Source organism: Symsagittifera roscoffensis, chromosome 4 (assembly GCF_963678635.1).
Source record: "Symsagittifera roscoffensis chromosome 4, txSymRosc1.1, whole genome shotgun sequence".
In the NCBI taxonomy this organism is placed as follows: Eukaryota; Metazoa; Xenacoelomorpha; order Acoela; family Convolutidae; genus Symsagittifera; species Symsagittifera roscoffensis.
Genome location: NC_087065.1, coordinates 42,200,759 through 42,217,031, shown reverse-complemented (window position 1 = coordinate 42,217,031; position 16,273 = coordinate 42,200,759). Strand labels below are relative to the sequence as shown.

The following is a 16,273-nucleotide window of genomic DNA, read 5'->3' as shown; positions in this document are numbered from 1 at the left end:
TGTTGATCTGGGATGTGGAGAGCTGCTCTCCATGGGTTTACCAGATTCATCACAGCCCATAACGATTGTGATAGTAGGAATTATGATGGCGAAACAATGGCTGGAAGCTCATGTAAAAGAAAACATTAGACAGGAGGCGCCGACGAAAGAACAGTTACAGGAATTGGATTGTCTAAAAGATTTATATCTTTTTGAGACAATGTGCAAAATCTTGAATATTGCGATGGAAGTGAAAAAGATATGGGCCAGAAGACGAATGATGCCATGGTTTAGAGCCAACATGACTGCATGGTTGTACGAGTCTGCCAAAAAGCATATGTCGAAGCACAGCAGAGTGTACAGTGTGCATCAGCTGGACATAACAGCAGGAGCTTTTAAGCGAGCTTTTGTAATTCATCGGAATGCAGTGACCATCACCGTGAAGAGAACTTCTAGAACAAGTGAATGTGACCGAAGGGAAAAAAAAGAAATGTTGAAGGAAGACTTGGAGAGAAACGTGACGTTGTGCCTCCATAACAGCTTCTGCCGAAACAAAGAATCTAACGTTGATCCTCTACCTTGTTGTGAACAAAGAGTAGAAGAGCAGAAGTGTTGGAGGATTGCTTCCAACAGCGTCAAAATAGCTACCGACGTGTTGCAAGACACAGAGACTGAAAGTGCGGAGTCAATGTCGCAGGAGGCGGAGATGGAGCATTGACAAATGGTCGAAAAACAAGATGCGAAAAGAAAAAAAATTAGGCGAATTTAGAAGTTTTAGAACTTCTAAACGACGAAAAAAAAAGAGGAAACAAAGAAGTGACGAAAGAAAAGAAGTTTAAACTCGGAATTGTTTTATGTGTGTGAAAAAAACTCAAGTGAGAAACTAAGCAACCAGGTTGTAATTGAAAACTGAAAGAAAACTTTTTAGTTGAGTTTTGAGCATAAGAGAAATTAGTGATTTATAAATTTGCATTATGATTTTAGTTAGAGGCTTTAGAAACACTTACATTTTATTTAGAGAGGCTTGAGTGGAGAATAAATTAAAAATTCCAGCCTGCATGATTATTTCTAATCAAATAGGACGACTGATCACTTTGTGGTGGTGACATGAAAGGCCTGGGTAACCTCTTGAAGCAGGAGATTATTTCATTGTTCCTTCTAACCATCGAGTTCCTTAATTTTAATATTCAGGGCCAGGTACAACTAAATTTCCGAAGGGAAGAAGCATAGTAGGATAATTTTAGTTTGTGGGTTAGCAAGACTGTCCTGCGTCCCAACACTTTTTAAACCTAAGAGAAAAAGTTTTAAATCGCGACATAGACATTAGAAGTCTGAAAAAATGTTTTATCTTAAGTATATCCTCGAAAGTGCAGATTGGTAAAAAAAACTTGGAAGACTTTTGTAGTGTAGTATGATGCCATTTATATTCTGCAGTGAGTCGATATGACGCGGATAAAAATGACTTTATGCGTTTTGTAAATTCTGTTCGATGGCACTGTGCCATTGCGATGAAGACTACAAAACTCAAGGAGGACATTAACCGGGCTGTCCGGGGAGTATATGACATTCGACCAGATTGTACGAAAATGCAGTTTTGCAATCGAATTTTTAAGATTGATGATTTTAATGGATTAGCGACGTTATTTGAACGATTGGACAAATCGGGAAAAGTTAGTTTTAACTGACATGCTAATTTTTAAAATTTCGATTTGGACGTGAACAACAGGTAACCTTTTTATATTTCGCCCACACTGAAACGGCGAAAAACAGCAACAATAGTCGCAGTGGAAACAACTACGAGAAAACGACAAAAGATTGAAATTGTAATTGGAGATTGTCAGGAACCATTCCGAGCTGTGACGATTGTGCTGCTACAATCGTTACAACGTAGAACCCGAGAAAAGGGAAGGGTGTTGGGACGGCGTGTCCAGCCTTCCGAAAAGAAATAGGAGTTCTTTTTCCCTGGATTCCAGATTCCGGAGGGGTCTCGGGCCCAAAACTCAAACTGTTATATATAAATTTTTAGCTTCCTGGTCATGTCCTGAGTTGAATTTAATTAACATCCCGATTCATTTTCAGAGAATGAGAAGCTAGGAGTGAGGGAAAGGGTTGATCCATCTTCGATGGAGATGATTATTTTTATCGACTGAACAGAAACAATAGTAAAACATGAAAATTAGCGACAAAACGAAATTGTAAAAACAAAAAAGGTGATAACTCTCAGAAGTTTATGACAAAAAGTTTAAAATTGTTACATAATAGTTGTTTCATAATTTCAGTAATATTTGTAAAGTTTTGATTGGCAGAATTTTTAAATTTTGAAATAATGATGTGTATGACACTTTTTATGATCTTTGATCATTTTGTACAGATAGTTAAGAATTTTTAAAAGCTGAAGATGCACAAAAATGTGCGGAAACGTTTGTTTGAATTTACAATTTTAACGCATTCTCAAAATAGTAATTTAATAAATAGTAGTAGCCCTGTTTTTAGGAGTGAGCTCGTGGTCTGGGGATACTGAGACCCAGCCATGAGGTCACTATTTTTGCATTTAATTAACTTAATTTGAGCGTTCTGGTCGAAGCCGGAAAGCAGTAACGTTTTGTCGACCCGATGTTAGGAAAACCACCAAAAGAACTGGCTTTGGCAGAGACGGCGAAAATCATCGAAGACTGCAATCATCTGTTCAACTGCCCGGCCAACCCAATATCTGCTACCATCGAAGATTTGTGGAAAAATCCCCTACTAGTCGTAGAAGAACTCGGAGATATTTTCAGAGTAGTCCACGGAGCAATGACAACAACAACGGTGAAAAGCATGTAGAGCTGTGTTTAGACGCTAGCCAGTCGTTTTAGAACCTAGCTTTATTTTCCGTCGATATGTACTTCCGGGCGAATGTTACACTTCGCGGAGGCGTTCAGGCATTTTGTGTGCGATGTGGGAGTCCCATTTCATGGAGGAACTGACGAGCAAGCCGAGGTCCGGTTGTTGATTCACGGTCTTAAGAATACTGGAATCCAGAGTGATATTGGTGTAAAACACTGGTTTGTAGAACTTTAATTAAAACCCCACCGGACACATATCACTGAAATACAACAACAGAGTTAACATACTGTCACATATTCCCCAGACTTTCTTATTGAGTTCGCATGGATCATCAATGATCGGCGAATGGATTACTGAATATTGGAATAGTTGTCCAGTAACGAATTATCCAGCTGTGAACAAAAAGAGAGTAATGAAAATAACTCAAGAAAGGAATAACAAGTGCTATACGGAGACTTTCTGGTGGCAAGAAAAATATTATCATGAGCAGTCACTCGATATAACTAAATACTTTTCTGGCCCAACATAAATTGTTGCAAACTTTCCGACGACTTTGGAGATAACTTTGTTAGGCAATCTGCCAATTCCTCGTCTGTAGGAACCCATTTTAACTGGTGTAGAATTCCATCATTGATCAAAGAACGCAAATACGCTATATCCACTCTCAGTCTCTTGTCTTTCTGAACTTTCGTTGAGAAAACGTTTTGCACTAAAGAAAGATTATCCGTATATGTTCGAATATTGACATTTTCCCCCGTTAACTCAGAAATAATCTTTTGACAAAGAAATGCAGCATCAACTGCATTTACACAAGAAATTGTTTCTCCGCATAAAGTGCTCCTGACAACACGTCTCAGTTTCTGAGACTTCCAGCTCAAAAGAGCAGGTCTTTTGTCAGACGCCTGTAAAAAGACCAAATAACCGGACTGGGTGCCACCACAAGGCAAATTTCCAAGAAAAGAATCGGTAAAAACGTTCAGTTTCCACTCATCTGCACTTCCAAGATTCTCGAACATCAAATATGAATCAGATGCAGAATACCTCAATTTTCTCACAATTTTATTGACAGCTAAGAAATGTGAGCGCTGCCAATCTTTGGACGAACCAAGCAATTGACATACTTGAAAAGACACATCAGGACGAACCTGTGATGCGACCCATTGTAACTTCCCCAGAATAGCACGCATATCACGCCTAGCAAACTTGTTGACCACAAAATCATGTTTTGGCACAATAATCTCCCGCAATTCTTCTACATACGAGGATAAGTCCAGTTTAATTCCTCTTTCCGTTTGCGATAAGTCAAACCCAAGATAACGAAATGGAGCTGTCTCTGTCGATCTGATGTCGAAAACCACGTCAAGCGACTTCATCACAGAATATTCAAACTGTTCGGTGCCAGCCCACAAAAAATCGTCAACATGGGTAGTTAACAGTCCAACTATTTCACCCGCTTGATTTTTCTTGTAAAACAAACACGGATCAAACTCTGAAACACAGCATCCTGTGGCCAATACTTCGTCTTTAACTTTATCATACCAGTGTCGAGCCGCGTCAACAAGCCCGTAAACGCATTTTCGTAATTTCCAGAGTTTCCCCGATAATCCAACTTCCGGCGGTGGCATAACATATACATCACGGGTAAGAGGTTTTCCTTGTAAAAACGCCGTTCTTATATCCATCGAATTACATTTCCACGCCTTGGAGGCACAGAGTGATACTACTATCCTGAAAGTATCTTTGGAGCAAGTCGGAGAATCCTTTATGACGTTATGAAGATCTGGATCTTCAAAACCCCTAACTACGAGTCGTGCTTTCTTTCTATCTGGCTTCTGAGTGAGCACCCACTTGCAGGACAGATATTCTTGCCCTTCGTCGATAACTTCCTCAAATACTTCGTTTTTCTTCCAACTCTTCATTTCATCCATTTTCGCTTCAAAATAGACATCTGCAGTCGCGTTCAGAGCACTGACTTCTACATCCTCCAGTTTTGACACGTCAACGCAATCCAAATTCCCTTTAATTTCTTTGGGAGATTCATAAACAATATTCCACCAGTCTTTATGAACACCTGTCGACTTTCCTCCTCTGCTTTTGACAATCGCTTCAATTTCTTCTCCTTCAAACCCAGATTGGCGTGAAACAAAACGAATCCGTCGACCAGCGGCAGGTTTCAAGCACTCTCGTGATAAATCCTCAGAAATAGTCTCAGCAACGTCGTTTGGAACACAATTAACTGCTGTATCGCCTGGTACATCAATACGGAGTCCTTTTTCGATACCAGGTTCAATTGTAGCTGTATTTTCGCCTTCATCATCAATTTCATCAACAACAACCTGGCGATCAGCGTCTGTTGAACCACTGTCGCCAAAAACTTCCTTTTTCTCCTCGAATCCAGCTTCTGCTTCTGACATCTGTTGAAACTGATCTGCACATCGTTTCAATCGCGAAGTGTGTACTTTTACAACACGGCCACCATGTCGCACAAAAACAACACTACTTTCTTGACCGATAACTTTTGCAGGACCTCGCCATTTCAGTTCTCCGTCCCTTTTATAAAACACGCTATTCCCAGTAACAAATGGCCCTTTGTCAGTCACTACTTTGGCTTTGAGAGCCCGTCTGATGCGATTACTGCAATCAGCTTCGATAAATAATTTTCTAGACTTATGCAACGCATTCAAGTTTTGCGCTACAACTTCGCAAGTGGTCTCGCATTCCAAAGCTGGCAGTTTATTGGTAAGAACAGATGGGACATGCGGTCCAAAACCAAACGCGACTTGAAACGGTGAGAAGCCATCGTTGTTAGCCAAGCTATTTTTAGCAAAAACGGCATGCTGTAAAACAATATCTTTACTCAAAGAAACTGATTCATCGGCCAGTAATTTCTCCAGCATGTCTGTAAGAACTGCGTTGTGCCGCTCAACAACGCCGTTGGACCAGGGTGAAAAAGCTGCCGTAGTCTTCACGATAATATCATTATTTTGAGCAAATGATTGAAAATCAGCATTGTCAAACTCACCACCATTATCAGTTAAAACAGCTTTCGGATATCCGTAAACCAAGCACCAACAACGAAGAAAACCTTCAATAATTGTACTCGGTCTTTTGTTTGTAATGAACACAGCTGCACTAACACGACTAAACAAGTCAATCACGTGTAAATACCACAAAGTGTGTCCCGACTGGGCCATCTCGTGCAAATCCATAGCCACAGTATTATTCCATTCCATACTGATAGGATAAGACACACTTGGCTTCGGAGTAGCTCGTCCGAACCTCTGGCAAACTTCACAGTCACGTACGACTTCAGCAACGGTGCAATTCACTACTTTAGCACCAGATTTAGCTATTAGCTTCTCTAGTCTGGTCGAACCACAATGAGCAAACTGACGATGTAACTTCATAACTTGCTGAGAGTTCAAATTACCAGAACTCAGGCAACAGAACTCTTCATTTCCAAAACTGATATCCAGCAACAAATGTCCAGTTTTCGAACATTGTAACTGGATTTTTCCTCCATCTGATGTACTCAACATACTGGTGTGAAAATCAATACTAAATCTTGCTTTAGTCATCGACGCAACACTAATCAATAACGGCAACTGACCGGGAATAACCAATACTCCGAGAAAACAAGTAACATTGCCGATTTTAACAGGTATGAAACACTTATGTTCAACTTTGATCCGCTCACCACCACCGAACACAACATGGGTATCGACTTTTTCACGCTCAACTAAAGCTTGTAAATAATCCGGCAACTGGGAAATATAGTTTTCCATCCATACTTGTCCAGACACAGTTGCAGTACACGCTGAATCTAGAACCGCCTTGCCAAACGCTTCGTTCAGAAGAGCAGCAGTGAGCATCGCAAAATTCAAGAAAACTGTCTCATCTACCTTTTCGTCTTCTTCTGTTTCTGCCTGTGAAGCAAAAACTTGTTTCTCTTTATCAGGGCACTCACGAACCCAGTGGAACCGTGAACCACAGTTGGTACAAACACTGATTTTTCCAGTACTTCTATCCACGGGATTTGACCCAGCTGTATTTCGACGTCCAGAACTTCCACCCCTGAAAGAACCACGAACTCCTCTTCCTCTCCGTGGTCCCCCACGGTTTTGCCATCCTCCTGGTTGAAAACCACCTGTTGCAGCAAAAACCGGCTCATCTTTCACAACCGGAGCACACGAGTTCCTCTGAGAAACTTCAGTGGAAAAAATACGCTTCAAACTCTTTTTCATGTTAACAAACTGGATGTCTCCTGTCGCCGACAAAACCAACTTTTTATCGCGATCATCCAAACCAGCACAATGTAATAGCTTGCAAGCTAAGATACCATCAGGTAATTCCAACCCATGTTTCACTAATCGTTGATTCGCACTCTCGAAAGCGGTGATGTAGTCATTTATAGGCATACTGTTCCGTTGAATAGTCTCAAACTTCTCATAATCCGAAAATAACTGGTCTGCAGTATCCTTCCCAAATGATAACTTCAACTGCGCAAGAACCTTAGTGAGCCCATCAATAGCTTTCAGTTCATCAAGTGGAATAGACATGGCAATCTCACGTTTCGAACTACCAAGTGATAAAGCCACACAAGGGCCTTTCTTCCCGTCAGCTAAATCTGTGATAGCATTCCAAACATCCACTTCTGTCTTCCATGCTTCAAAAGACATTTCATCTTTCCATTGCGGCGGGGTTTTATAACTCGTATTTGCCATCGTCTACCTCCTGCTACCATGTAAAACACTGGTTTGTAGAACTTTAATTAAAACCCCACCGGACACATATCACTGAAATACAACAACAGAGTTAACATACTGTCACAATTGGTACGCGTATTGCTGTTTGTGTGGCCGAAAGAGATCACTGCGCGTTTACTGGTAATCACGTTTATGTGTAATGCAGGAGTATTTAGACAACCGCGTATTCCTACTAGTCAGATAAATACTATATTAATCAATCAGAAGTTTGCTTTCTCACCTCGATTCTGATTGGTTAATATAGCATTTGCCTGCTGACTGACGAGTATGAATACGCGGTTGTCTAAATACAGACCAAATTCTATCTTCTTAATCTAGTTGACTTGATTCCCAGCTGTTTCGAATTTCTTTACTTAAAGTCACATAATTTTTTTTAATACTTCCTTAATTTTTGAAAACCCAAGGTTTTTTGAATCGGTGAAATGATGAAGGGCGAAGTGACCATGATTATTTTTATTAGCTTCTAGTCAGGAGTGAACCAATAAATAATCTTACTTCGAAACTGACCCTAAATTAGTTTTACTCTTCATTAAGCACTGCTAAATCCGCACATCGTTTTTTGAGAAAAATGGCATTCTTTATAAATCAATAGTCCCATCGACCATTCATTTTTGCTGCTGCAGACTGTTGTTGCACTGTTTTTGTTAGTTGTATATCATGAAATTTTAGTTAGGGAAATGGAGGCGGCGTTGAGTCAGTTTTCTAACTCAAACTACAGGACTCGATGCGAGTTTCTAGATAATTTAATATTGAACTGTGGGCTTCCAGAGTTGAGTTATCTTCATGGGCTTCTGCAAACTCTAATTCGAGTAGATTTCATTACACTGCTGCCTTTTGAGGTGCGTGAGACAGTTTTTGATTTCCTAGACGCAAAATCTATCTACAAATGCAAGCTAGTCAGCAGAACATGGAATTCAACTGTTCACGAAAGTCCTTCAGCGCACATAGTTTTAATGAAAGGTTTAGGTGCAAATTTGATATGGTCGCAATATTCACGCAATTTACAAACAGTCAAAGCAGCATACGAAGATGTAATAGAAGCCCATTTTAGTCTAGCAAGTAGCTGCGGGATCTCGAAAAGAAGTATCGAAGGTCATGCGGACAGAGTTTGTGCCCTTCATTACGCAAATGGAATGCTTAGCTCATGCAGCTATGACGGGACAGCTCGCATTGCTAACTTGAAAAGTGGAGGATCGTTCGAACGGCTGATTGAATGCGCTCCAAGTGCGTCTATTAAAACGATTGATAGTGGCCTTATTTCTGCCCAGTTTAATGGTATGACTATTAAATTTTGTCAATTTCAAGAATTTTATCAGACTACCGGATTGATGACTGATTAGGTTTTTATGACAGGTGATCTCAGATTTCATGCGTTTGGGGATAACCGAGCAAATTTAGTCTTCCGAGCCCATACAGGAGCAGTCAACTGCTTCGATATTTCCGAGCGGAAAAATCTGCTGGTCAGTGGAGGAGCAGATTGGAAATTGATCACGTGGCGTTTTGCACACGGGGAGCTCATCAAAGTTTTTTCGAGCCATTCCGCAGCTGTGGTTGAATTGAAGCTAGAAGAAGTTGTTGAAACCAATCGAGCATATGCATCTCAAGGTAAGTATACCTGTCTGCTTCTCCACACTCATGTCATCAAAGTTTAACTGGCTTTCTAAATTGGTATTTTGTTTTCTTCAGGTACATTTGTTCTTTTCTCTAAAGATCGAAATGTGTGCCAAGTTGGGCGTCTTGAAGAACCGTTTGACAATCTGGTTGTTTTGAAAACTCTTCGTTCAATCGATGGGCACACATACAAGAATGGAATGGTCATCAATGGCAGATATCTGGTACTAAATACGAGGCTAAAAGTGCATCTCTGGTGCAAGCAAACTTTTGATCTGGCTCATACGGTCTCGTGCGAACACTTGCTAATCCCAGGTAAACAGATCGTTTAGTTTCGAGTTGATTATGCTGTTCTAGGTACTTCGCTGAAGTTTCAGTGCGCCGGCTTCAAATTTTTTTTTCTCGTATCTAATTTGATAAAAAGTTAGATTCGTTTGTTTCTGCTTCAGACCTGCTTGGTTGGGGTTCCGTATTTGGCTTGATGGTTGATCTGTTTGGGCTTCATGTGGTAAGATCGGAATCGGGAATGCTCGTCTATTCGCTGTCAGTCACAAATCTGAGAAAACTTGATCGAACTTACACGAGGTTCATAGCGGGAGAGGTCGAATGGCTTGATGGATTCACGGGCAGCAATTCAAGTCTAATGTTGTACGCATGTGCAATGAATAACTCATTCAGCATAGAAGTCACTTCTTGGCTTCCAGATAAGAAAAAGCGAATAGCGATCACAAACGAAGACTCGCAATTAGTTTTAGCCTAAATATAACTCAGAAATAACCTCATATGGCATTAAAAGTAGAAGTTATTCTAAATTAGATTTGAAAATCAGCTAGAGTTTTTATTGTAGCATAAAAGTATGCTTCAAACGAACCTTCGTATGTAATACGAATTAGCGCTTTTATGATTTCGATTTTCTTAATGTAAAAACCACGCAATTAGGAATTGCTTAATAGCATAGTGGTGATATAGAAAGAATCCTTTTGGTTTATTAATCAAAGCTTGGTGCTGTATATGTTTCAAATTAACTTTTTCTATCGTAGTAACTTTAGTACACACTAGAATTGAATTCACAAATTGTTAGCATCGAGTTATTCAGGAAAACCGTTTAAACCACAGATTAGTCTGTTTCCCTAGTCTGTTTTTACCGTTCCCCCTTTTTCTACAGCTTTCGAAAAAGTGTGTGGGGAATTTATGACCCATAAATTTGGATTTTTCACATTTTCTCAGAAACTACCTACCCAAATCTGACATTTTGGTTCAATGGTTAGCACGGGTTACGGGTAGCTCAATTTTATGAATGGTTCCTAAGTTTTTTCCACGCTAAAATTTTTGACCGTGGCAAAAGTCAAATTTTCTTTTGTTTGACCTTTTTTTAAAATCTTTTTGGTTTTTCTCGAAAACTAAGCTCCCAAAATCTGAGATTTTGGTTTCAATAGGAAGAACGGGTTGTGGTAAGCTCCCGTGCATAATCAGATAAGCCAAAATTGTTTTACACACTTTAGTTATGGCCCTCAAAAAAGCCAAGTGTTCGTGACAGTTTTCTCGCAAACTACTCTCCAAAATCTTTGAGAGATTTTGGGTTCACTGGAAAGATCGGGTTGTGGCAAGTTCCTTTGCTTCAGCGGCTACACACAAACTTTTTAACTGAAAAAGTTACGCTCTCAGAAAAAAGCAAATTATGAGATTTTTGACCGTTTTGAAACTTTGAGACTGTTCTCGAAAACAACTCAATCTGATATCAAGGTCTTAATCGAGGCAACATATTGTGGGAAGCCTTCGTTCAAAAGATGCTACGCCTTAAAATTTGAACAAAAATATGTCATTGAGAAAGTTCCAAAATCACAAATTTTCTTTCATATTTTAATAGAGCAACAACTAAGGTTTTGGATGAAGCCCAATTTCTAAGTTTTTGAAATTACCTTTTTCATCCCGCATCAGTACAATAAAATCGAAAATTATCAAACAGGTACCTTCAGCTTTAGCTGGGCTTCGAGTTACTAAAACACTTTAATTATAGGCTCTGTTCAGAGACACTGTAATTACCAAAAAAAGACAACAAATTACTTATTAATAATAGAACAGATTTTTTGCAACTATCAGTTAGTGCACAGTTTCAAATAGTGACAAATCTTCGAAGTTTGCTTTTTCCAATCGATAATTTTAAAATTGATTTTGCAGTTTGGAATTTTGCTACCTTCAGGTTCGTATAACTTCTTTCCGTTTTCACCTTTGGGTGTTGCAGCCGAGTACTAGACTTCTTTTCCCGTTAACAACTTCGTTGGCAATATTTTGCACGTGAAAATGTTAATGTTACACTTGTTTAATGTTGCTTCATAAGAAATTCAATGAACCATCCAGTGCATCTGACGTAAAGGTAACACACCTGCTTGAGACGAAAAAGGCTTAGGGTTTGAATCCGGCCGCGAACTGTTTTTTTTTGCTAACAAGATATTGAAGGCTTTTTCGGACTATCGTCTTTGGTGAATTTTGTCGGCTTAAATCCCATAGCCCAATTTTTTTTGAAGGTTCAGCTTTTGTCTAACTTTTTGAATGCCGTTTCTTTAATCCATTGATGGAGGTAATTGGTTTACAGGATTTTTCGAGGAGTTTAAGTTTTAATTTTATCGCAAAATTTTTTTAAAAGAAGTTGTCCAACACAATTACCGAATCATTTTTTGAAATCTGCTTTTTCGTCAACCAACAGACATATTTTGACTATATTATCAGATACCCGTTTTAATCAATTTTTTTTTCGATGGTTTCAATTTTTAATTTAGCAGATCGGCTCGGAGTAATTTCCTTTCTGTTTTGTAATGTAATGGCTATAAAGGTTTTCTGCTTAGTGGCCTCATATTGCACCGTTGGATGAGCAAAACAAATTTCTTATGCGTGCTTTATTGTTTTTTCATCGTTGCGATAACTAAGTGTTTTGCTATCGGGTACTGGACTGTTTTTCCCGTAATTAACTTAAATAACTTAACCCGCAAAAAAAGACTCACCTCCTGGATCTGGACTTGTTAACATACTTCTTTTATTATAAATTCAATCAAGCACCTTGCGCATCTGGCGTGGATCCTATAGCTCGATTCTTTTTGATGGTTTAGCTTTCGTTTTTTATACTGAATGCCATATCTATGAACATTGATCGAGGTAATACTGATAGCCCATTGATGGAGGTAATTAATCTACAAGATTTTTCGATTACTTCAAGTTTATGCAGAATTTTTCAAATGAAATGCTTTTTGCGAGTCTTCCTTTTTTGTAAATTTTTGATTTTCGATTTTTTAAAGTCTTCATGCATTTTTACCTTAAGCATAATACCTCGACACGTTGCTAAGACTAGTTGACAAGTTGGTAAAATAGATTTTTAAGTATTAATACACAAAGGTATATATCATTTTACTTGAGATAAAAAAGCAATGAAACTAGAAAAATTAAAAACAAGAATTGAAAGAAAAAGCATAAAATGAAATGGTAAGTTTTTCCAGTCTTTTTAATTTTATCGATTAATTTGCACGGAATTTCTATGCATGCCTTTTTATGCTCGCTATTAGCAAGCATCATCAATTCGGAACATACTTTTTCTTGCAATTAAATTGTCCAACAAAATCACTGAATCATTTTTTTAAATCTGCTTTTTCTTCAACCAACAGACATGTCTGCTTCTCAGTTACCCGTTCTATTCAATTTTTTTCTTTTTTTTTGGTTTGAATTTTTAATTTATCAACTTCAGCTCGGAATTATTTCCGTTGTTCTGTTTTTTTTGTTTGACTTCAAAAGTTTTTCAACTTATACCTGATCGGCTTAGTTGCCCCATATTGCGATAAGCGAGGGTATTGCTTTCAGGTACTTGACTTTTTCCCGTAAATAACCTTGTGCCCAAGACTCACCTCCTGGACTCACTCAAATACTTCCTTATTTTACACTAGCCATCAGCGTTGTGTATTTTAACGAACCTTATTTTCTTCTAACCTAACTCGTAACAAAAAAAGTGTTTATTGAAAGTGTTCACTTATTTGGAATTTTCACTGTAGCATTGGAAATTGCGCAGCATCTGTTCTCCGCTTTATTTGTGGATAGTGTTTGGTATCTATTAAGCGTCCATATCTGAGTGGTTAGTGGGTGAGACTCATAAATTCTAGGTCGGAGGCTTGAATCTCAGAGGAAGATGAAATCTGACTTATTCGAGGCTTATTTCTAATTTCTCTTATTGCAATTTATATACCTGATTTTTGTCGTGTACTCGCTAGTGTTTGCGAAGCAAAGCTTCGCTTCTGTGTATAAAATCATATTCACTCAAGCGCCTGTTGCATCTGGCGTAGAGGTTATGCACGTGCTTGAGACGGCAAAGGCTTCTGGTTCGAATCCGACCGGGATCCATTTTTGCAAATTTTTTGCTTCTCTTGTTCTTTCTCGGACTATCAGCCGTCTGCTTATTTTTATCGGCTCAATTCTAGCCCGATTTTTTTTGAAGGTTCAGCTTTCTTCTAAGATGCTCTAACACCCATGCTCGACGACAAAGCCCGAGAGTTCGATTCCAGTCGGGATCCGTTTTTTTTTGCAAACTAAAAGTTTTCCGTTATTTAAGATTTTTTATCTGTCAGCTTATTTTTGCCAGCTTATGCAGAACGGGCTTTTTTGAAAGTACTGCTTCTTTTTAGTTTTCCGAAAGCTCCATTCAGAGTTTTTAATGGTGCAGATAGTTTTGTTCGGTATCTTTTTGGCTTTTTTGCAATTTTAAAACTTTTTGTGGTTAAAGAATTTTTGAAGCATTTTCAGTTCTTGATTTTTCTTTTCATCTGATTTTAATCACAGTCATTCATTTTTGTATCGCAAAGCTAGCTTCGCCTGCGCGTTGAAATTTTTCTTCTGGCGTGGGTGTCCACTGAAAATGGCCTGGGCTCAAAACGGGTGTCTGCTCAAAATTGTCTGCTTTGTTAGCGCTTCTTAAGTTTTGTTTCGATACAAATTTAACTATCAGTTTTCCTTTTCAAGATAAATTGAGACAAATATTTTTTCTTGATCTAGGTTTTCTTGACATCTAAAACTTTTTTTAACTTAGAGGCTCTCGTCGCAGTTTATGTCTGTTAGTTTGTCAGGCTTTGTTTGGCTTTAAATTTATTTTTTAGGTCAGCTCAAATTTATTTGTAGTTATGGTCTTTTAGAACAAAGATTGGAAATAGTGCAAAAATTGAATGACATTTGTTTCGAAATTGGATTTTAATTTTCAGCGGAATGATAAATTACCTATTGACTCAGTGTTATCTAATTGGACTAGATTTATTTTAAAGGGTGTCAATCACAAAAAGAGCTTCAGATTCAAAGAGTTTCAATTTGATGTTTTTACGGAATCTGGAAGGAGAAAAGTAATTTCAAAAAACTCACTTTCTGTTTGTTTTAGTGTTCAGTGACATTTTTTGAACTGCATGCCGGCTATATTGCAAAAGAAAACAAAATATTTCAGGCTCGTTTAAGTTTCATTTCACATGAAACATTTTTTATATGTCCTGGTAAACGTCGTGTTAGCCCAATCCGGTTTAATATCGTAGATAAATTTATAAAAGCTTAGTTTTGGAAAGCTAATTCTTATTATAGATTTATTTTTGTGTTTTCTTGCTTTGTACAGCTATTTGCTGTATTTCTCCTGTCTGCAAATTACAGGTTCGCTGTTGTATAACTTACGGTGTGCTCAATTCTTCCCATAATTAATAAATATTTACAGTTATTTATATGCAAGCCCCGGATTTTAGTCAAATAAAAAAACGTTTTATTTAACTAAATAATTCCTTAAAAACCATCAAATTAGAACACGTGTGTTTACACAAATTCGCTGCTGTAACCGCAAAAAAATATTCCTTTCAGCGAATTTTTTGTTTAAAAATGTACCGAGTCTGAAAGAAAACCCGAGTATTTCATTTGTGGTAACATTTACCGGGAAAATTTTACGTTTTTACTTTTGTAATTTACAGCATCTAATCAACTCCTCGCCATGTGATCACGGGCCATGGCGAAGATGTCAATGTTGGCGTAAAATTTTTAAATTATTGTCGGTTTCTGGAGACTATCAACATATTTACTCAAAATAAAGCGCATCTCTCTGATTAGTTTATTTCCTCCATTTTCGTAGAAATAGTTTGTTAACTAAGAAAAATAGTTAATTAATTAAAATCCAGGGCGTGTTTATGAGCCAGGAGGATTTCAAAAGGGGACAGTCACTTACTCCTATTTTGGGTGTTTGCAGGTTTCAAATTAATAAAATTTATTGGCTGTATGGGTCTGAAGCATCCTGTGTTAAAGTGCTAACAAGACTGCTCGTATATCAGGGCAAATCCCTGAATGTTCCGACTGTTATTGAATGTTCCAAAATAAGTTATTGAGAACCTATAAATTTTGGACAATAACAAAGTGTGAAAATTTGAGTCGTACGAAATTAATACGACCGATGAGCTAGCCTCAATTAAATTTGGAACGATTTTCTTGTGCGGATAACTCGCCACGCATAAATAATTTGCGTTACGCTCTCAGCATTATGAATAAATTGTTAAATTGGTTACTACGAAGTGCGACTTCTAAAATGCTCTTAGTTCTCGAAATATGATGTTTTTGTGATTTTTCAAAAAATTTACAGAAAGTACATTTTTTTTTCAAATTTCGAAATTCCCAACATTCTATTTGGGGCTGTCAGAATGCTATCGGGCGTTGCGAATCCAATTATGACTGTTCAAATCATTCTAGTTTACAAGATATGACGTTTTTTGTGATTTTTTTTTAAATTTCAGAAAACGTAATCTCAATTTTTTTTCTTCAAATTTTGAAATTCCCAACCCTTAACTTGGAAGCTATCAGCAGACACTCGGGGGTTGAGAATCTCGCCTCTAATTATGACTCATCAAATCTTTTTATTTTTCGAGATATGACGTTTTCTTATGTCACTTTGAAGTTTTTTTAAAAAACTTAGTTATAAAAAACTTCACCAAATTAATTGGTTTTTTCAAAATTTGAATTAAAAAACCTTAGCAATATGTGAAATTACGAACCCTCTGATTCGGTGCTGTCAGAGTACAATCAAAGGCTGCAGATATTTTTTCAAT

The 16,273-nt window shown here is 37.9% G+C and overlaps 1 protein-coding gene across 1 annotated transcript; it reads left to right on the top strand.

The window, feature by feature from the left end:
- Nucleotides 1-8,201: 8,201 nt before the first annotated feature.
- On the top strand, nucleotides 8,202-10,259 carry LOC134844062 (F-box/WD repeat-containing protein 2-like). The gene is made up of 4 exons (XM_063860531.1): nucleotides 8,202-8,846; nucleotides 8,925-9,176; nucleotides 9,258-9,497; nucleotides 9,632-10,259. The coding sequence occupies exons 1-4, from the start codon at nucleotides 8,249-8,251 to the stop codon at nucleotides 9,940-9,942; spliced, it is 1,401 nt and encodes a 466-aa protein (XP_063716601.1). The 5' UTR covers nucleotides 8,202-8,248; the 3' UTR covers nucleotides 9,943-10,259.
- The last annotated feature ends 6,014 nt before the right edge of the window (nucleotides 10,260-16,273 follow it).

Coding starts and splice junctions, on each gene's coding strand:
- LOC134844062 (XM_063860531.1), top strand. CDS start 8,249: ATGGAGGCGGCGTTGAGTCAGTTTTCTAACTCAAACTACAGGACTCGA. Junction 8,847..8,924: donor TATTTCTGCCCAGTTTAATG/GTATGACTATTA, acceptor TTTTTATGACAG/GTGATCTCAGATTTCATGCG. Junction 9,177..9,257: donor TCGAGCATATGCATCTCAAG/GTAAGTATACCT, acceptor TGTTTTCTTCAG/GTACATTTGTTCTTTTCTCT.